Consider the following 23,246-nt stretch of genomic DNA (forward strand, 5'->3'; position numbering starts at 1 on the left):
AATTTCTTTTTTTGCTTGTCATTCATTTACTCATTTACTGATGGCCATATTTTGTCTTTGGCTCACTATTCAGAGTAGAGTTGAACCATAAAATACTGTTATTACACGAAGGAATTCCCTGGGTCTAAAGCAAGAAGGAAGAGAAAGGGTAGAAAAAATACTCACTTTCTAAAAGTTTAAAAATTATACTTAAGATTATGTTTGTTAGTAGAAACAAGCATTAGGAGGCCTGTTTAAATAAATGGATTATGTCCAAATGTTGGACTCCTATACAACCATGATAAAGATGAGGTAGATGTAAATACAGAGGTAGAGGAAAAAACTCTAAAATACATTATTGGGGTGCATGGGTGGCTCAGTTGGTTAAGCATCTGACACTTGATTTCGGCTCAGATTATTAACTCACAGCTCATGAGACTGAGTCCCATGTTGGGCTGTATATTGGCAGCACAAAGCCTGCTTGGGATTCTCTTTCTCCCCCTCTCTCTGCGCTTCCCCCATGTGTGCTCACACACGCTATCTCTTTCAAAGTAAATAAACTTAAAAAAAAGAATATGTTATTTAAAAAAAAAATAAAATACTTTGTTAAGTGAGAAAAGCAAGGTACAAAATATGCATAATGTAATCTAACTCTTTAAAATTAAAAGGATATGTCTGTGCTGCCATGTGCAAAAATATTTTTCTAGGAGGATACACAACCTTAACATGATTTTTATATATTTTTTAAGTTTTAATCATTTGCATCTACTATTTTAATTAAAATACATAAAGATTTGAAAGTACATCTTGTGTAACAAAACATTAGAAAGAGGTCTTTAAATTTCAGATGTGTATTTTGTCCTTATTAGAAATATTAGAAAAGACAGCAAGAATCTGTTGATTATGTTCCTCATTGTAGGAAATGTTATGGTTCTTAAATTGTTACTTAAAAAAAGATCACTTTTTCCTAGGATTTCCATTTAAACAGAGTTAATTTGGAAGAATCTTCAGGAGTAGAAAATTCTCCAGCTGGTGCTCGACCAAAGAGAAAAAACAAGAAGTCTTATGATTTAACTCCAGTTGATAAATTTTGGCAGAAACATAAAGGAAGGTAAGTAAGAAAAGTATCAGTAAGTGAAAGATTCACCCCTTAAAAAGAAATGAAGATGTCATATGACAATGAATTTGATTAAAAAAATCAAAAAGATCATGGTGGTTCATCTACACAAGAGGTAGCCATAACTAAATAGTCTGTAGAGATGTCTTTATTGCTTGATTTCTTCCTGATTCCTAGGTTGTTTTTGGTTGTTTTTTAGGGGCCACTTGCCTGTTGATTAAAACCATACTATATGATTTGGTAGATTTTATAGATAGTTTTTTTAAATTTTGTTGCTATCCATTGACCCTCTACAAGACCATTTCTGTCTTTCATTAAAATAGGTTTTTGTGACAGGAAAACATTGAAGTGCAATTTTCCCTCTTTGTTCCATATCTGCCTTCATACAAACACAGTTTTAGATAAATGTGGAGAGAGAATAGCTAAGCCTGAAAATCAGATTTGTTTAAAGCACATTAGAAATAATAATTTGCTTTGTGATTTATTGTAGGCAGATATATAGATTCCATGTGTTGCTATGTCCCTTTAAAGTTTAGGGTATTTAATGGCCTCATTAATTGTTATAAAAGTTATCTAGTGGTCCTTATGGCTAGGGAAGTCATTCTAAACAAACAAACCAAAAATATCCTTTTTCTCTGAGAAAAAGAATGCTGCTCATCAACAATTACAGAATTATAATGTTATTTATTATTACTATTATTTTGAGTATTTCAAGCATTACTGTACCTATATATGTGTCCATGCTCGTGGTATGTCTATTCCTTTTGGCCTCATTTATGTTTAAAGAGAAGTAAAATAATAGGATTGATTCAATCAGCTGGATTTTTTGTGTGTTTTATCTGTTTATAACTTTTTTTTTTTTTTTTTTTTTAACACTGGGAAGTCACATTGCTTATAACAAGGAATTTTATTTTCTCTGCAAAGAAAAGTCACTGTTTTCCTCTTTCTGCTGTGGCAGTTTAGGTACTATTATGATTGATTTTATTTATTTTTATTTTTTATTTTTTAATATAATTTATTGCCAAATGGCCTTTCTTCCATACAACATCAAGTGCTCATCCCAACAAGTGCCTTCCTCATTGCCCATCACCCACTTTCCCCGCTCCCCCAACCCTCTCAACCCTCAGTTTGTTCTGTGTATTTATGAGTCTCTTATGGTTTGCCTCCCTCCCTCTCTATTTGTAACTTTTTTTCCCTCTTCACCTCCCCCAGGGTCTCCTGTTAAGTGTCTTAAGATCCACATATGAGTGAAAACATATGGTATCTGTCTTTCTCTGACTTATTTCACTTAGCATAATACTATTATAATTGATTTTAAATGATTTTCTTCTCTTTAGAATTCCGTAGTCTGTATTTTTTTCCATAGTGGCAAAGAACAAGAAATTACATTTACGTTATTTATAGAGTATGCAGAGTATTTTAAAGTTAACTTGAAGATTCACATTTTTGGGGGGCGACTGGGTGGCTCAGTCAGTTGAGCATCTGACTCCTGATTTCTGCTCAGGTCATGATCTCACAGTTTGTGAGATAGAGCCCCGTGTCAGCTCTTTGCTGACAGCTTGGAGCCTGCTTGGGATTCTTTCTCTCCCTCTCTCTGCCCTTTCCACGCTGTATCTCACTCTCTCTCTCTCTCTCTCTCTAAATAAATAAACTTTAAAAAAAAGATTCACATTTTCTAATAGAAAAAAAGCTTAAGAAAAAAATGTCTTCCTTCAAATATGGAAGATTTGACTATTTTCTTTAGACTATATATTTAGGAACAATCTAAGAAGTCAGTTGAATAGTAAGATATTTAATTCTTTGTAAGTAATTGTAGCCCTGAATAACTCTCACTCTAATGATTGTACTACAATATTAGAGAAATACAGTAATAGTAATGTATGTGCAAAGATACTGGGAGATTGTATAGAATAAAAGAAGTAACTTAAATCTTTCTGAGCTTCATTTTCCTCATCAGTAAAATGTAGGGATGATAATTCTACCTATTGCCCTATTTCAGAGGGTTGTTATGAAGACAAAGTGAAAAATACAAAGAAGTAACTTGCCCAGAGTCATCTAGTTATCATTGGTAAAAACAAGAATAAAGGCCAGTCCTGGCAGATCCCAAAGGTCCTGGTCTTAATTATTAATAGTATGTACCTCACCAAGACCGTGGTTAGATTAGATGAGAAATTGAGACAGATTTTTAGCATTGTGTTTGGCATACAGTGAGCACTCTGTAAATGTAAGCAGTTATTGTTTGTTAGTCCTAAGACTAGAAGATACTGGAGATTTCAGGATTATCTAATTCAGCCAGCACATTTAAACATGCTCAGTGCTATATTCTGCCAGCATAGTCTGCTGAAGCTGAGGTTTATGCCTACAGTTGTCATGTCAAACTGGACTGTTTTCCTCAAAACAGGGAGTTCTGCCATTTCTCTCAGTCTCCATTGGGTGAAATGTGCTGATTGTGAATGGAGTGTTACCAGGTGTCAGGGCAAAGTGCTTTTGTTTTATTGTCTTTTCTTTTTTGAAGGAAGCAAAGCTTCTGGCCTCTGCTAAAGCTGTAGATGAAAATTATTTACATTAGGGACTATTTCATGGTCAACCACACATTCGTTTAGAATTATTCAAGATTAGTGCCACGTGAAACTGTTCCAACCAAAGCTGCTCAATGATTGCAGATCACTTGTGTCCTAAGTCTACGGATATTACTGCTAAACCTCATTTGCCTGGAAGAAGACATCACACATTAGAACAGCAAAACTGTGGCCTGTATTCTGTTTTTACTAATAGTGTTCTAAGATATTAAGCTTACAGAATTAAAAGACCTTTTTTCACAATTACCTGCATGTAATATTTTTTAAATGCCGTGTTTGTAGTTATATGAACCCTTTGATAATCTGTGTTAATTTGGTTAGTAATATTTAATTGATGTTTGGTATACCATGTCTCCTCTTCTTTTTCAGTCACTTAAATATTTTACTTTTTTTCCTAACAGCATATAGGTGAAGAAAAATATGATATGGCTAATGAAAATAATAGGAAAAAATTTAAATGTCCTTAAATGCAGAAGTATTATGATATGCATTTTAAAGAAATAATATTTATAATATAGATACTAGAAGGATATATAGTTGGATTTATGCTAAGTGTTTTCTGCCTATGTTATATATAAAAAATACTCAAATCCAAATAGGTACATTTAAAATAAAAATAAATCCTCATGGTATATATTTCAGAATTTATACAAAAAGGACTATTTTAATGTCATATTCATAGTTCATCTTGTTCATTACTGTTTCAGTCCATTCCCAGAAGTTGCAGAATCAGTTCAGCAAGAACTAGAATCTTACCGAGCACAGGAAGATGAGGTTAAACGACTTAAAAGCATTATGGTAAGATTCTGTTTGCTGTCTTAGAATTATACAAAAGTAGAAGGACATCTGGAGGGAGGAAGAGGTTAACTTTTTTGTTCCTTATGAAAATTTGAGCCATTCATTGTTTTAATAACAAAAAAAAAGTATTGTCAATTTACATAAATTATCTCTTAAAAAAGAAATGTAAATACTGAGAAGAGCAAAATTTTTTCAAAGAATAATCTGAATTTATAATCTGAAAAAATATATAATGTGGCTTCATGTTAGAGGTCTGTGTTCCAGCGCTGCACACTCTAACTGTACTGTGATACACTCAGCATGTGGCCATACTGTTTATTACTGTGTGACCAGTGCCAAGCTTCTGCGCCTATTTCCTTATCTGAAAATACTAGGTGCTGCTCGGTGGTCATCCCACCATTTATATTAGACTGGTGGTACCTAGAACTCTAATGTAACTATTAGAGATGGGTGTTTGTTCCTTAGAGGAGAAGAATCGTCACTCTGGGTGACTCAGATCTTAGTGTTTATCCGTAATCTGAGGAATATATTGATTTTTATGTTTCTGGGATTTTTTTTTTTCCTTCTCAGGGACTAGAGGGGGAAGATGAAGGAGCCATAAGTATGCTTTCTGACAATACTGCTAAGCTAACATCAGCTGTTAGGTAAGTAGGCAATATACGCCCTTTAAGTCTGTCTGTTGATAAGATTTATCTTGAAGGCTAAAAGTTTGGCTAATATTTTTAATAATAGGAAACAGTAGGTAATGGCATAGACCTTTAAATTTAAAAAACTAAATTGTCTCTTTAAGCTGATTTAAGTTCCTTTTATATAGCAGATCATTTGCTTCTTTCACTAGTTAGAATTGTATAATGGGGATAATTTTACTAGGAAGATAGTATTGGTGATAAAATAATACAGCTTACTATTTTATCATTGCTGCTGTTATTATGTTAACTAAAGGTTAAGCATGTTCTTTCTGGTACTTGAAATACCATCAAGGAGAGAAGAAATGTGTTTTAAATGTATATGTAAAATCATTTTTCCACTAATCTGATTTTACTCTAAACCTCCAGATTTTGGAATCAGAAAGTGAAATGGTGGAATAATGATGTTTGGGAGGGAGATTACTTTAAACTAAGAAGTATTTCACTTGTATTAAAGTAGTGAATATTGTTATGTGTTAAAGCCTAGAGATTAACTTTGGTTGATATCAGTTTAATTTGTCATTTTATCACTACTTGTTTCCTCAGAGGAAACACCCAGGTGTGTATTTTATTAAGATCTATGTCATTTTCTTAGAAAATTGAATGGTTAATTTTTAATTTTTTGGTACTTGTAGTTCTTTGCCAGAACTCCTTGAAAAAAAAAGACTTATTGATCTCCATACAAATGTTGCCACTGCTGTTTTAGAACATATAAAGGTAAATTTAACCTACTCCCCAATATTTATGTGTTCCATTTATGTAGAGTTTTATACTTTTTAAGATGGTTTCGTATTCATTATCTCATTGAGGCCTCACTGTAATAATATGAGATAAAATTATCAAAGGCAACATTAGTGCCTTCATTTTTTGCAAATGAGGAAGCTTAAGAATCCAGAAAGATTAGTGATTTGCCAAGGTCACACGTTTAGTAAATAAAAGTTACATCTGTGATATTTGTATTATGTTGTCTCAATATTGCTTCAGTACTACCTCTCCACTTACTCTGTTAACAGTAGATATGTGTCTAACTGTCAGTAATAGAGATTTAGACACCCTTCTTACTATAGTACTATCTAAAATATCCATTAACTTTAGTCTTAGATGAGTATTTTAGTATTAAGGGTTCTTACTGTCTCCTGTTGTACTGTGATTTTGAGATAAATGGTTTGTATCTTCTATATGTTGTTATCATAGTTCTTTTATCTCATTACTTTGTTCATGATTACCCCATATCAGTCCTTCAGTATTCTGCTGTCCCTTATTCTCTGGACATGTAGCTGAATTTCAGTGACACATTGGCCATACACTAGGATGTGGTTATTACTGACCCTTGCTTTCCATCTGATATGATATATTTGAAAAAGCAGTGTAAAATAGCTAAATATGTTTATTGCTTTTCAAAGATAGTGATAACACCTTGAATTTATGGGAAAGGGACTTAAACATTTTTCTTTATTAATGATTTAAAAAGTCATAGAGATAGGAAGGAACTAATATAGATAGATAATGGACATTGTGCATCATGGAATTTAAGCCTGCATAATTTCTTTTGTTCCACATCTCAATATTGGTACTGGCGATTTTCATATACATACAGGGATAGAAACATAATTGTTCAGTTTATAGATGACTCTACTGATATTTTCCCTTCCATATTTAGCATCTCTGTAAAATGGGTAAAGACTGCACAGATCTGTTTGCCTGAGGTCATTGTCTCCTGTGGAGATAATATATATCATCAGGTGAAATACAACAGAGAGCTATATTGAGAATATCCTTCAGTAGGAGAGAAAAGACTTTGCTTACAAGGTGAAGACTGAATCTAATGTAAAAAGTTTATTGCATCAAAACAAAATATAAGTTCTGGTTTATATCTGTTAACCTGTAATTTTATAGTAAGGATCTTATGATCCATTAAACTAATATTTTTTGAGTACTTGCTTTGTGCCAAGCAGTGTTGCTAGGTGCTAAGCGCAAGTAAGCGGACAAGTAAAAATAAATTCTAAGAAGTTACAACAGTTGTTAGTAGTCCTGTGTGGTCTTTAAGATTTAAACTCTTCTGTGGATTTACTTTGACTTTAGTTTTTGTTTATTTTTTCATTAGTAAAGTTTATTGATTCTTACATTTTACTTTGTGACCTCAGTTCTCATAGCTGTAAAACCAATAAAATTACCAAACGGAGTTGTGTAACCCAAAGTAACTAATTATTATACTATGGAAAGCATAGTTTTATCCTATTCATAAAACTTGACAAACATTATCCTGCTACAAATTTATATGAATTACTCCAGGTCAGAGACTAGAGCTTATGGTTTAAGAAAATTCTAGCTAACGTAATTGATTTATTCAGTCATGTTTATGGAGTAACTGTGTGTTGTGCTAGGCCTTGGAAATTCTGTGGTAAATAAGACGAGTTATGTATTCTCATGGAGCTTCTATTATAGTAACAATAAACAAAGTACCCAAATTAGAAAACAAGATAACTTCATTCATTTAGGTGATAAGAAAACAAAAACAGGGTGATATGAGGTGATAGAGAACATCAGAGAGGGCTACTGTAAGTGGTTAGGAGTAAGTGGTTAGGGAAATGACCTTTGATGAGGTGATGTTTGAGTTGAGACCTGAACCACAAGGAGCCGGTTAGTGAAAATTCCAGGGCCAGGCATTCCAGGCAGAAGGACTAAAAAAGTGCAAAGGCCTTAAGACAAGGAACGAAGTTAGTGTGTTTAAGGACACAAAGGAAGATTTCTATTATTTTTTTTAATCTTTATTTTTGAGAGAGAGAGAAACAGAGCACGAGCAGGGGAGGGGTAGGGAGAGAGAGAGAGAGAAACAGGTTCCAAAGCAGGCTCCAGGTTCTGAGCTATCAGCACAGAGCCCGACTTGGGGGCTTGAACTCAGGAAAACGAGTTTATGACCTGAGCCGAAGTTGGACTCTTAACCGACTGAGCCACCCAGGCGCCCCAGGACATAAAGGAAGAATGTGCTTATAGTAAGGAGTGAAAAAGTGATAGACTGTGGGATCAAGAGAAATTGGAATTTAAGTGTGACGGGAAGTCATTGGAGATTAATGACATGATGTGATTTGTGTTTTAAATAGAAAAATGAGTCTGAGTGCTGGGTGAGTTCTGGAAATAAGTATGGAATTGGAAGACAGCTATTATAGCTGTCTAGGTGAAGAACTGTGTTTTTTTTAAGGCACAATTTACTATAAATTCTTTATGATGTTTATTTATAATTTTATACTCATGATTTTATATGAGTTTTTCAAAATCAATGTGTGCTAATAGAGGCCATCTGTCTCAGGTATTTTAACATGCCACTGTGCATAACCCACATAATTCTTCTTTAAGACCTGGCAATTTGGCTTTCTTTATAAAAGAAGTTGTTTTTTCCAGGGCTGCTGATTGGCAGAACATTTTATGCTAACTAATTTGTCATTCACTGTGTTGTTAAGTGATTTTATATAAAAGCTACACATTTTGGGATGATTGTTTTGCTGTAACTCAAGGAAGACACCCTTTTGACAGGATCTGATTTAAAGAAACGGTGCTATACAGGACATTTCATTTGCAGAAGGAAAATAATGTCCCCTATAGGACACGCTGTTCCTTCTTGGGTCATTCTAAGAAACCCAGTCACTCAGAACATTTTTAAATATCATTGATAAAGGAGTATATTTATCTTAAATATTTATATGTAAATTATAGTTGTATTTAATAAGCTGCATACTCTAAGAAATATTTTGATGTAAAAAATTATTTTAGTATAAAAAAATTAGAATGTTTTCTGTGAAGAGTCTTTGTAATATTGACAGTCTCTTTTATTCTTCCTTGTCAAAATTAGGAAGGTATTCTTCCTTGTCAAAATTAGCACATAAATTCTAGTCCCATTATTTCTCATTACTCCTAGTTATAAAATTTCTTCTTAAGGTTTTCCATAATTATTAAATTTCCAACTTTGTAATGTTTACTTTTAAATGGCATGTGTATTTGTACTTTTACTGAGCTACACCATCTACCTCTAGCTATAATGTTAATACAAACTTAATAAGTATTGTTCTCCATGATCTCTTGCTCTCATAACTAGAATTTATTGATGATTTGAGCTTCACTTACTTGCCAACTTTTACTCACCTAAGCAGTAGATATTTTTTATTACTATTGGCAAGAATATTATGACTTTTTATGCAGAGATCTCAGAACATTTCTTTTGCGATTTGTCTTCATTGCAGTTTTGCATATCTTTGGGGATGTTTAGATAATAGCTGCTTCTTACATTTCCTTAGATCATTTTCTGAAGCAGAATACTAGAAGAAAATAATTTGTTTAGAAGCTGTGGCAGTTATCTGGCAATCAGTGTTTTGGTGGAAAGCAGAAACAGCATACCAGTTTGCAACAACGTTGGCAATTATTATTACCTATGCTTATTGATACTCTAAGGATTTTAGTGGGTTGGGTCGTTAGCTTTGGTCTAATAGATGAAAGAGTAAATTGTTGAATTCTCATTTGTTTTGAGTAATCCATACCTTTTAAATCTCTTTTTTTAGCATTTCTTTCATTTCTAATACAATTTCATTTCTAATACAAAACCACTTGCTGGTTGTTGGGGAATGGCTCCTGGGATTACTTAAATTTTTTAAGTAATTTATGGACAAATTTTAGTTTATTTCAATTTTTGTCCCACGTGCATAGTCAAACTTAATTAAGTACTCTTTAGCAAGTCCCTAATAAAAGGAAAAGACACCTATGTGTAAGTCATAGTAGATGAGAAATAGAAATGGCATTATGTGCTCTTTCCCCCAATGCCCCCACCTGAAGGAAGAGCTCTAACATCTGAACACTCCATCCCGATACAGTTGACAAAAAACAGCTGTTAAGAAGCTATTATGCATTGAGGCGTCATTGGTGCTGAATTCTCATTTTTGTTTTCCTGCTTCTTGTAGAGAAAGTTAAGAGGTACTGAATTAGATCTGCAGACTTAATCTGGTCAAGCAAACATGTACTACCTTAGGTTTATACTCTGAAAAGACTTAGCCCTTGCTAGCAATGCTAGCTTTTAACTACAGGGGGAAGGAGGCTCCTCCCTTTCTTGGGCTCAATTTCTTTATCTTTTCTAGGGGAAGATAAGCTTTAAAAATAAAGTAGGAGCTCCCTTAATTGATCTCTACTAGTCAACACACCAAATTAACTGATGGCCTTTATTCCTATAAAACATAGTGCCTGCCGGCCACATTATGACATGCTGACAACTGGCCACTAGTATGCTTCACAAGTTGCATTTTTTGCTTACCTAAGAGTTACTTGTATTTGATTCCAATCTACGTATGTCAGTTGTTTGAGTAAGAAGAGGTTGTTTCTTTAAAACTAAGTTGTATACCTTAGAAAAACTTACTGAAGGTAGTGATTTAACTGTTTAAATTAGTAGTAAAAAGGGGTGCCTGGGTGGCTCAGTCACTTGAGCATCTGACTTCAGTTCAGGTTATGACATCATGACTCATGAGTTCGAGCCCGGCATCAGACTGTCTGCTGTCAACACAGAGACCACTTCATTTCCTCTGTCCCCCTCTGTCTTGGCCCCTCTCCCACTCTCTTGCTCACTCTGTCTCTCAAAAATAAAATAAACATTAAAATAAAATTAGTAAAAAAAAAAAAAAAAAACATTAAAAGATTAGAAAATTTTGAAAAATACTAAACTCGCTTTGCAAGTATCTGTAAGGTTTTTGGTTCCACTTCAAAGAAACTGAAACTGGACATTATACGTGATCGTTATAGTTGTGCTTTATGCAAGAAAGAAAAAAATTCAGTGAAACCACTGTACTTAAAGAAACCACTGTACTAAAAGAAAACCACTGTACTAAGTACAGTCACAACAAGACTGACAGACAGTTGTGTGTTTTAGGTCTTAAGTTAAAAGGCGGTGTTTAAAATGTATATTTATACACAACACAGATTTTTTTGTTGTTGTTATTCTTTACATTAATGGACTTTGATTAACTCATCACTACTCCCCTGATCACAGTAGGAAAGAAATTTTACTATACTAGAAATCAGAACATTTCTTTAGCTATTTTAACTGATCGCTTTAGAGTGATGTCTTGCTCAGTATACATACCAAATGAATGTTCATGTGACCTTGGTGTCTTTTCAAGGCACAGGGGGCAATATATTCTGTAGGAGGAAGTCCCCAAATGACACTTCATTGTCTTCTACCTCTTCTTACCCAGATGAGATTAGTTACTTTCAGAACTTGACATTTTTTTCAATTACAGCCAAAGGTAGCTCTCAAATGAGAGCTTCTCACTTCTCACTCACTGTAAATTTTGGGAGACTACTTCCACATCTCCAAAAAAAAAGGTGAAAATACCTTTCTCTAGCTCTTTGCTCTCACTTCTCTGCCATCTGCTTTTGTGAAGCTGAAGCCTTGTCATTGAGACCCAATTATAAAGGTTAAGTGAGAAGAAATAAAGACTTCTCAGAAGTCTTTAATATGACTTCAATAATAAGAACATAAGAACATAAACACCCTAATTTAAAAATGGTCAAAAGATTTAAATTTTTTTTTTTTTTATGTTTATTTTTGACAGAGAGAGAGACAGAGCATGAGCAGGGGAGGGGCAGAGAGAGAGGGAGACACAGAATCGAAAGCAGGCTCCAGGCTCTGAGCTGCCAGCACAGAGCCCGATGCAGAGCTCGAACTCACAGACCGCGAGATCATGACCTGAGCTGAAGTCGGACGCTCAACCGACTGAGCCAACCAGGTGCCCTGGTCAAAAGATTTAAACAGAGATTTGGCCATAAAAGATACACAGATGACAAGTAAGTTCAACATAAATAATCACTAGAAAAATGGAAACAAAAACCACCATGAGACCTCACTACACATCTGTTTAAAACATCTAAAATTAAAAAAGATCATGCCAACCTTTAGCAAAGATACAGAGAAACTAAAACTTTCATACACTTCTGGTAGAAATGCAAAATGGTATATCCACTTTGGGAGATAGTTTATTAGTTTCTTAAAATGTTAAACAGAAACCTGTCACATGGTCCAGCCATTCCACTCATAGGTATTTACCCAAAACAAATGAAAGCCTGTGTTTAATGTACACAGCAGCTTCATTGTAATACCAAAAACCAGAAACACCCCAATGTCCACCAACAGCTGAATTGGATAAATAAATTATAGTATATCCATACAATGGAATACTATTCAGAAATAGAAAGGAAAGTACTATTGTCACATATAGCAATATGGATGAATCTCAAATACACTGAGTGAAGCCACATTAAAGAAGAGTACATAGGGGCGCCCGGGTGGCTCGGTTCCGACTTTGGCTCAGGTCATGATCTCACGGCTTGTGGGTTCAGGCCTGGTGTTGGGCTGTGTGCTGACAGCTCAGAGCCTGGAGCCTGCTTCGGATTCTGTGTCTTTCTCTCTCTCTGCCCCTCCTGCATTCACGCCCTGCCTCTCTCTCTCTCTCTCTCTCTCTCTCTCTCTCTCTCTCTCAAAAATAAATATAAAAAAAAATTTTTTTAAAAAAGAGTATATAATCTGTGATTGCATTTACATGAAATTTGTAAAAATGCAAGCTAATATGTAGTGATAAAATGCATATCACTGCTTGCCTAGGCACCTGGAAAGGAGTGGGAGGGCCAGAAGGGAGGCATTACAATAGGGAAACTTCTGGGCAATGAATGGTAGGTTGATTATGTGGATAGTGTTCATGATTTCATGGGCATATGCATATGTTAAAACTTAACAAATTTTGTATTATATGTCAGTTATATTTCAATAGAAGTGAAAAATTTGAACAAAGCTTAGTGTTCATTTATTTCAAATCTTTTAAAAAAAAAAAAAAACAACTTTTTTGGTGTGTGTAGTCCTGTTAGTTTAATTTTGCTTTTGTTTCCCTTACCTGAAGAGACATATAAAAATAAAAATCTTTTGCGCCACAAAGGAAACCATCAACAAAACAACAAGGCAACCTATTGAATGGGAGAAGATACTTGCAAATGACGTATCTAGTAAAGGGTTAGTATCCAAAATATATAAAGACCTTACACAACTCAACACCAAAAAACCCAAATAATCTGATTTAAAAATGGGCAGGAGACCTGAACAGACATTTTTCCTAAGAAGATATACAAATGGCCAATAGACTCATGAAAAGATACTCAGCATCACTCATTATCAGGGAAATGCATTGAGAGAGCATCTGTCAGAATGACTAAAATCAAAACCACAAGAAACAGCTAGTGTTGATGAAAATGTAGAGAAAAGGGAACCGTTTTGTGCACTGTTGGTGGGAATACAAATTTGTGTAGCCACTGAGGAAAACAGTATGGAGGTTCCTCAAAAAATTAAAAATAGAATTACACTATGATCCAGTAATTCCACTGCTGGGTATTTACCCAAAGAAAACAAAAACACTAATTTGGAAAGATAATTTCATCCCAACATCTATTGCAGCATTATTTACAATTGTGAAGATACAGAAACAACCCAACTGTCCATCAGTAGATGAATAGATAAGATACTAGGTACACACACACACACACACACACACGCACACACACGCGCAATGGAATATTACTCTACCAAAAAAAAAAAAAAAAAAGAATGAAATCTTGCCATTTGCAACAATATGGGTGAACCTAGAGGGTATAATGCTAGTTGAAACAAGTCCGTCAAAGAAAGACAAATACCATAATTTCCACTCATGTAGATTTTAAGAAACACAAAAAAGAGACAAAACAAACTGTTCAATACAGAGAATAAACTGGTCGTTGCCAGAGGAGAAGTTTGTGGGGGGATGGGTGAAATAAATAAAGGGTAGTAAATGTACACTTAACCAAGATGAGCACTGAGTAATGTGTAGAATTGTTGAATCATCATATTGTATACCTGAAAATAATATAACACTGTATGTTAATTATACTTTGATAAAATAAAAAATAGCAAAACAAAAACTTGTGTAAATCATAGAGAAAGCCAATGACTAATTTTGGTAATGCGAATTTTTTGGCTTTAGATTTAAAGTGACCTAGAAAAGCAAGAAATAGGATATGCTACATAATATGTGGCTAGAAAGCCTAGTAGATCTTTACAGATTTTTTTCCCCTTATGGAAGTATGCAGCAGAATAAATACAGAGAGAAGTGAATTGACATGAGGAGTAAAATGTTTAAAAGGACATGCATTCCTTATTTTTTCTCATAAATTTCTCATATTTATTTATACCTCAACTCGTTCCACAGAATTTGAGGTAGCTTACAATAAAAGCACATAGAATAGTCAAAGAGAGAATAATTAATCAAAGTCAAAATCAAACATAGCCCTTAAAATTTTTTTCTGGCCCCTGTCTTCCGTAGTCCTTCATGAGGCTTCTATGGAACATGAAATAAACTAGAAGGAACATTGGGACAGAGTTATACATAGATTCCACAAATTAATGGTGAGGTTTCTTCCTTGGTCACATTAAGTTAGAAATAAAATTTACTGTATCCTCTGGTCTTTTATTTCCATGAATGCTTAAATAGGAAATGGAAATTTAATGGTCAACTTTTAAGTTAGTTGTTTCTTAAAACAAATACACTTTTTAAAGCAATGGATTTTTTTAAAGGTCAGTTATGTTGAAGTACTGATAAGTACCTCAAGAATCAAATTCCATGCTCGAGTTACGTACTGACTGTGATAGTAAATGTTAATACACACGCGCAATTTTATTAGGTACTCTTTGTATTCACTACAAAAGTAAGTATATCTTTTTTTTATTTTATTTTAAATTTATATCCAAATTAGTTAGCATATAGTGCAACAATGATTTCATTAGATTCCTTAATGCCCCTTACCCATTTAGCCCATCCACTCTCCCACAACCCCTCCAGTAACCCTCTGTTTGTTCTCCATATTTAAGAGTCTCTTATGTTTTGTCCCCCTCCCTGTTTTTATATTATTTTTGTTTCCCTTCCCTTATGTTCATCTGTGTTGTCTCTTAAAGTCTTCATATGAGTGAAGTGATACGATACTTCTTTCTCTGACTAATTTCACTTAGCATAATACCCTCCAGTTCCATTTACGTAGTTGCAAATGGCAAGATTTCATTCTTTTTGATTGCCGAGTAATACTCCATTGTATATATATACCACATCTTCTTTATCCATTCATCCATCAATGGACATTTGGGCTCTTTCCATACTTTGGCTATTGTTGATAGTGCTGCTATAAACAATGGGGTGCATGTGTCCCTTCGAAACAGCACACCTGTATCCCTTGGATAAATACCTAGTAGTGCAATTGCTGGGTCATAGGGTAGTTTTATTTTTAGTTTTTTGAGGAACTTCCATACTGTTTTCCAGAGTGGCTACACCAGTTTGCATTCCCACAAGCAGTGCAAAAGAGATCCTCTTTCTCCACATCCTCACCAACATCTGTTGTTGCCTGAGTTGATAATGTTAGCCATCCTGACAGGTGTGAGGTGGTATCTCATTTGTGGTTTTGATTTGTATTTCCCTGATGATGAGTGATGTTTAGCATCTTTTCATGTGTCGGTTGGCCATCTGGATGTCTTCTTGCAGAAGTGTCCATTCATGTCTTTTGCCCATTTATTCACTGGATTATTTGTTTTTTGGGTGTTGAGTTTGATAAGTTCTTTATAGATTTTGGAAGTATATCTTTGTTTTAAGTACATGTAAAATCCTTTATATTCTTCTGAGTCATTTTATTTAACACCTATGAAAAAGTAAAAGTGAAAGGTGTTATTATTCAAAGCTACACAAATTTTCCCAAATTTTGTAACACTGTTAAATGTGACCCTTATGTTCATTTGTTTACCACTGTATGCATGTGTTTTGGATTTTATTTTTTAACTAATAGACTGTTTTTTGGAGTAGTTTTACATCTGTAGAAAGAAATGAGTGAAAAGTCCAGAGAATTTCCATATTCCTCTTTATCACCTACCCCCCCAGTTTTCCCTATTATTAACATTTTGCATTAGTGTGTGGTACATTTGAAACAATTCATAAGTGAATATTAATACGTTGTTATTAACTAAAGCCCATAATTTTCATTAGGGTTCACTCTTGTACATTCTCTGGGTTTTGACAGATGTATAATGACATGTATCCATATTACAGGATCATGCAGAAATAGTTTCACTGCCCTAAAAATCATCTGTGCTCTGCCTACTCATCCCTATTTCCCTTCCCCTGAGTTCCTGTCACCCATGTCTTTCTACTGTCTTCACAGTATTGTCTTTTTCAGAATGCCTCGTAGTTAGAATCATGAAGTATTTCAGTGTCTTAGTGATGTGAGTCTAAGACTTCTCCATGTCTTTTCATCACTAACACTTCATTGTCTGGATGTACCAGTTTGTTTATCCAATCAGTCATTGAAGGACATCTTGATTGCTTTCAACTTGTGGCATTTGTAAATAAAGTTGCTGTAAATGTCCCTGTGAAGATTTTTGGGTGGATGTGTTTAACCCACGAGGTTGGTTGCTGGATCATATGGTAAGAGTATGTTTAGATTGGTAACAAAACTACCCACTGCCAAACTGCCTTCCAAAGTGGCTCTGCTCTCCACCAGCAGTGAATGAGAGTTCATGTTGCTTCACATCCTTACCAGCATTTGGTGTTGTCCATGTTGGATTTCAGCCATTCAAATATATGTGTAGTGGTGTCACATTGCTTTAATTTGCAATTCCCTAATAACATACAATGTGGATCATCTTTTCATATGCTTACTTGCCATCTGGGTCTTTGGTGTGGTGTCTGTTTGGGCTGTTTATTTTCTCATTGTTTAGTCTTAAGCATTCTTGGTATTATTTGAGGAAAAAGTCCTTTAAAAGATGTATCTTTTGCAAATATTTTCTCTGGTTGTGTGGCTTGTCTTCTCATTCTCTTGGCAGTGTCTTTCACAGAATAGAAGCTTTTAATTTTAATTAAGTACAGCTTACTGGTTTTTTTCTTTCATGGATCATGCTTTTGTGTTGTACCTAAAGAGTCTTCACTATATCCAAGATCATCTAAATTTTCTTCTATGTTTCTCCTATCTTCTAGGAGTTTTATAGTTTTGCATATTACATTTAAGTCTATGATTCATTTTTATTTAATTTTTGTGAAAGGTAAGGTCTGTGTCTAGATTGTTTTCTTTTACATTAGATGTCTGATTGTTCCATCACCATTTGTTGAAAAGACTATCCTTTGTCCATTCAGTTACTTTTGTTTTTCTGTCAAAGATGGGTTGACTATATTTGTGTAGGTCTACTTCTGTACTCTCTTTTCTGTTCCATTGATATATTTGTCCTGCTTTTCGGCTAGTAGCACATGGCTAAGTATTGTAGCTTTATTTTAAGTCATAAAATCAGGTATTGTCAGTCCTCCATGTTTTTTCTTCTTCTTCAGTATTGTGTTGGCTATTCTGGATCTTTCTTGTCTCCATATAAACCTTAAAATCACTTTGTTGATATCTACAAAATAACTTGCTGGTAGTTTAATGGAGATTGTGTTGAATCTATAGGTCACATTGAGAAGAGCATGGAATATCTCTCCATTTATTTAGTTGTTCCTTGATTTCTTTAATCAGATTAAAGATTCCTCATACAGATCTTGTATGTAGTTTGTTAGATTTATAGATATTTCATTTCCTTATTTTTAGTACTAATGAAAATAGTATTTTTGCTTTAATTTCAGATTTCAATTGTTCATTGCTAGTTTATCAGAAAGCATTTAGCTTTTGTGTATTAACCTTGTATCCTGCAACCTTTGTATAATCACTTACTAGTTTCTAGAGTTTTTGTTGTTTTTTCTTTGGATTTTCTACATAGATAAGCATGTTATCTGTAAACAAAGATGGACTTATTTTTTTCCTTCCCAGTCTTTAAATTCCTTCTCTTTCTTTTCTTTTTTAATTGTATTAGCTAGACCTCCATTATGATGTTGAAAGAGTGCAAGAGGGGACATCCTTACCTTTTTCCTACTATAGCCATTGACTTTTGTGTACTAACCTTGTATCCTGCAACTGTGCTATAGTTGCTTATTAGTTCCAGAAATTTTTTATTGTTTTTTGAAATTTTCTACATTGACAATTGTATCATCTGCAAATGAAGAGTTTTTTTTTTTCTTTATTCCAATCTGTGTACCTTTGATTTCCTTCTCTTATTTATTACATTAGCTAGGGTTTCCAGTACAGTGTTAAATGGAAAGTTGAGAGGGAGTATCCTTGCCTTGTTCCTGATTTTAGCTGGAAAGCATCTAGTTTCTCATTATTTGCATTGTTTTTTTTTTTGAGAGAGAGAGAGAGAGAGAGAGAGAGAGGTAGACAGAGTGTGAGCCGGGGAGGGGCAGAGAGAGAGGGAGAAAGAATCCGGACCAGGCTCCGGGCTCTGAGCTGTCAGCACAGAGCCTGATCCAGGGCTCGAACCCACAAACCACAAGATCATGACCTGAGCCGAAGTTGGACACTCAACAAACTGAGCCACCCAGGCACCCCAATTGCATTCTGTTTTCTGAAAGAGATTGTAGAAAATTGTTTTAATTTCTGACTTAAATAGTTGATGGAATTCATTAGTGAACCTACCTAGATATTATGCTTTCTGTTTGGGAAGATTACTCATTATTGATAAAATTCTGTAATCAATTCTATTGATCTTTTTGAAGAGCCAGCTTTTGGTTCCAGTGATTGTCTCTGTTGATTTCTTGTTTATAATTTCATTGATTTCTGCTCTAATTTTTATTATTTCTTTTCTTCTGTTTGCTTAAATTTGTTTTTTCTTTTTCTGGGTATATATTTTAAGAGTTCAACACACTGTTGGTATAAATTAAAACTAAATGCTTCTGAGAGTCATAGTAAAATAAGACTTAATATAGTTTACAAGTGCCCTGTAAATATTTTTTCTAGAAATATTAATCAATTTTTAGATTTCATTATATTGCTAATATTTTTGTTTTTAATACTTCTCATATAAACATGTAAACATCACTTCATGTACATTTAAAATTTTTTATTACATAGATCACTTTAGTCAGAATTTATTTTTAGGAGTCAGTATACAATATAATTTGTAGATTAAAGTTGCATGTATATTCTAAAACAGATTTAAAGTAGCTTTCACAAATAGCACATAGAACAAAAATAATGAAATAAAAACTCGGTAGTTATAATGATAATTCTCAAATTTGGCTTTGAATTTTCAGGCAGCCAAGATAAAAAAAAAAGAGAGAGAGGTGTAATTAAGTTAAAAAAACAACAACAACAAAAACCTTCTTACCAGAAAGGAGAATTTGTTTTTTATTCTTTTTTCCTTTTAATTTTTATTTATTTATTTATTTTAAGTACACTTGACTCCCAGTGTGGGGCTTAAACCCAGAAATCAAGAGACACATGCTCTACTGACTGAGCCAGCCAGGCACCCTTTTTTATTCTAAATGAAGTGTTGCTTAGCATCATATTACAAAATACATTGTTCATGTTGGGCATTATCTGGAAAAAATTGAGTGATACAATGATATTTTTACACTCACATTTTCTATAGCAACTTTAATGAAAGTCAAAGGTGTAATACTAATATATAATTCAGTGAGGGTGTTTTGTGAGTTTCCAATGTAGTAATGTCTAAGTTTATAGGGTCTAGAGTGGAAAGATTGCATACTCTTTAAATATTATGTTACTACTTTATTTAGTTGGTCTTTTGGTAGGAATTAGAGAAGTTGAAGTTACGTATTCCGATTTGGGCCTAAAATGCTAGAAATTCATTGTGCTTGGTTGAGAGAAAAATGCATCTATTTAGAAATAAGATAATCAAGTATTAAAATTGATAGGCTGTTGTAAAAAATTGAAGATCCTAACCAGATTCCTCACCCTGACAGTGCAGTGTCCATCACTGCATAGAAATGAGGTAGAGGTATAAGGATGAATTTTATTCAAGATTTCTAATTCACTCTATCATATGAACAAGTACTCTAGAGTAAATATATTCATCTACCTTTGTTGTAGAACACCTTCAAATACAATTTAATGTATCATCTGGTTTTTGCACCACATCATTTCTTAACATGGCAGACCCATTCAAACCCACCAGTATAAAATGCAACAGGATACACACCTAGATAATGGAAAATACATTAACTTGCTATTTTGTTGTATTATAAAAAGCACTTGAGATTTGGAGAATTCCAGTTATCTTGCAGGGAGGGCACAAGGCACACAATAATAAGTAAATAGTAACAAGGAGTTCGTATTCTAGTAACCTACACCAACTGCAGACTATTATAATACAGTGTTCAAGTGCTGCCACCTGGAGGATGGGATATGTAAATACAGCACTAAAAAAATGATGCGGATTAAACATGGGAAAAAAGAACAGGAAAGGAAAGGCTAGGGTGTAGATGATCTTCAACTTAGGTATAGGTTATATCCTAAAAATATGGTTCTAAGTTTATTTTAGCTTAGGCTATGCTTTACTATAAGTAAAATGTGATGCACAGACCCCTGTCCTACAAACCATATTTAATTCATTATGTAAAATGTTGCTAATACTGTCTTTCAACAGAGAAGAGTTTATCATCCCATCTGTCTCCTGTGAGAAGTAGCAGAGGAATATTGAGATTCTTAATAGTAAAAGGAAGTATAACTCTAATCCCTTTTTGCCTTTACTTTCACTGCTGACTTGTGCTAGGTTATAGAATTAGGGCTTGGAAAAGAGGGAAGGTCAAGAAATACCACTCTATGTCATCAACCAGTCGTAGACTGAGGTGAGAAATGAGAATTGTAACTAGCAGTGAGTAGGGAGTACCAGAATGGTGGTGTTTGTAGCTGGAATGTAAAGAATGGTTAAGAGAAGGAAAAATCCCCTGCAGTTGTAGGAAAGAAAAAGAAATTCATTTCATGCCCTGTATAGGTCATCTGACAAATGTGCTTCGGTAATAGATTTTCAAAAGAGAAAGTAAGAATACCACTTGTTCATCCCAGATGACTCTTAAGAGTTCTCCATTATTGTGAGTGAAGGGACAAGCTAGTTTTTTAAAGGATTCCCTTCTGTCCTTTTCAAACCTGGTGGGCTTTTGCAGTCAAAAAAGTTGTGTGTGGGGGTTATGTTAATTTAATATAAATGTTGAGGTAGTGTACTGAAACATGAAAAACATCAGCCTGATTTTCCAATGGTAACTCTGAAATTGGGAGAAAAACACTAGAATTTTTTAAAAATCACATTCCTCCCTTAGCCCTTTTAAAGAGATTTTTAAGAAATTCATGGCTTTCAGAGTGTATATTCACTGGATATAAGTTGTATTCCATGCATAGTCCTCTGGGTCTCTATAATAATCCTTTTACTGTTTATTCTTGATATTTATTGAAGTTCCAAAAATCTGTTTATTATCTTGACCTTGTTATTTTGTTTTATATTTTTAATTTGTTTATTTTTTATGTGACTATTGTTATCCAAATTGTATTCTTCTTTGAATTCATATTGTATAAGAATAATTAATCTTTGGGATTACAGAAGTTGTTTCTCTTAGTATTTCCTTTACTTCAAGAAATTGAGAAAGAACTTCTATATATTATCTATCCGGCCAAAATAACCTTTTGCCACATATAAATTACGTGTATTACCAAAAAAAAAAACCCCAAATATGTACTAATTGACAAATATACTTTCTTTCATAAAGCATAAACAAAAGAAGCAATAAATTGTACTTGAGGAAAATATAATTTTCCCTACTCTTTATCTGTGGTGTACATTGGAGTCTGACCTGGATTTGAATCTCAACTCTCTACTACTTCTACTCTGGTAACCTTGAATAAATATATGTTTCTGTGTGTCTGTTTCTTCATCTTTAAAATGGGACTAATAATTCTTAGTTCATAGTGTTACTTGGAGAATTAAATGAGATTAAGTTAGTAGTTTTCAAACACTGTTCTCTGGTACCCTAGATCACTATAGAGACATTTAATGGGTCGCTTGTATCTATTTTATGTTTAGGGTTCTGCAGAAGATTTGATTTGAGAAAGAGGGTCCTGAGTTCTCTGTTTAAAAACATTTGAAAGCCATAGCTGTAAGTAAAGTGCCTTGCACAAATAGATCCTGAACATATACTAGTTCTCATATTCAGGCTAGAAAATCTCCACTCCACTCTTCTCTCCTTCATGGGAATCACTATATTGAAATGCTAAGTTAATTTTCTTTAATGCTTTATCGAGGTATAGTTCACATAGCATACAGTTAGTTAACTTATCTAAAGTGTACAGTTCAATGGTTTTTATAGTATTGTCACAGAGTTGTGCATTCACAACCAAAATGTACTTTTATAACATTTTCATCACCTCCAAAAGAAACTCCCTACCCACTAGCAATTAAACTAACTTACTTTTAGATTCTATTTGCATTGCTTGTTAGAAATTTCAGTGTAAGTTAATACATGAAGACTTAGCAAAATAAATCTAATGTCTGTAGCTACAAAAATCAGTGAACCATGTTTCTTTTCTTCATTCGTTTGCAGGTACAGACATTATACTCCATTATGGCATTGAACCTACTTAATTTTACATATTAAATCACTAAACACTTGGTTCTTTACATTTTTCACTCCTAGAAGTTCATCCGTCTACTTTTGTGTCTTCTAAAGATGACTACTTGATCTGTGTATGTCCTGCTTTTAGTTGAGGAATTCAACAAAGACCTTGTCAAGTACTTGTTATGAGCCAGGTGCTATGTTAAATTCCCAGGGTTAAACGATTAATTAAACACAGTCTAGGGAATTTACCGTTTTAGAAGGGTAGCATGTAAACAAAGGAGAGTAATATAGTATGAAGATTGTTATTATGGAGAGGTATGTAAAATGCTGATGGTACACACTTAAGGGGGTAATAAATTCCTCCAAGCAAAAAGGAGATTGATGGAGAGGCAACAAAGGGGAACGAATAGAGATTGAAGAGAGTTGCAAAGAAGCTGGTCCCTGAAGAATGAGTAGAATTCACTGCACAGGTAATAGAAGAGGAATGTATTCTTAAAAACTAATAACCCAAGCCTATGCCTAGAGGACTACAGGTGTACACAATGTTTAATCAGAAGTCATTGAGGTATTTGAT

At 33.9% G+C, this 23,246-nt stretch overlaps 1 protein-coding gene across 2 annotated transcripts in view; it reads left to right on the plus strand.

The window, feature by feature from the left end:
• The window catches only part of SCFD1 (sec1 family domain containing 1), a 115,201-nt gene that overhangs the window by 41,886 nt on the left and 50,069 nt on the right, over positions 1 to 23,246 (plus strand). For both annotated transcript variants that reach the window (XM_019428052.2, XM_019428053.2), the window contains exons 11-14: positions 951 to 1,090; positions 4,383 to 4,473; positions 5,044 to 5,117; positions 5,795 to 5,876. In XM_019428052.2, the coding sequence (XP_019283597.1) occupies positions 951 to 1,090; positions 4,383 to 4,473; positions 5,044 to 5,117; positions 5,795 to 5,876 (387 nt within the window). The remainder of the gene's footprint in view (positions 1 to 950; positions 1,091 to 4,382; positions 4,474 to 5,043; positions 5,118 to 5,794; positions 5,877 to 23,246) is intronic.

Source organism: Panthera pardus, unplaced genomic scaffold (genome assembly GCF_024362965.1).
Source record: "Panthera pardus isolate Hobbes unplaced genomic scaffold, ASM2436296v1 HiC_scaffold_24, whole genome shotgun sequence".
In the NCBI taxonomy this organism is placed as follows: Eukaryota; Metazoa; Chordata; class Mammalia; order Carnivora; family Felidae; genus Panthera; species Panthera pardus.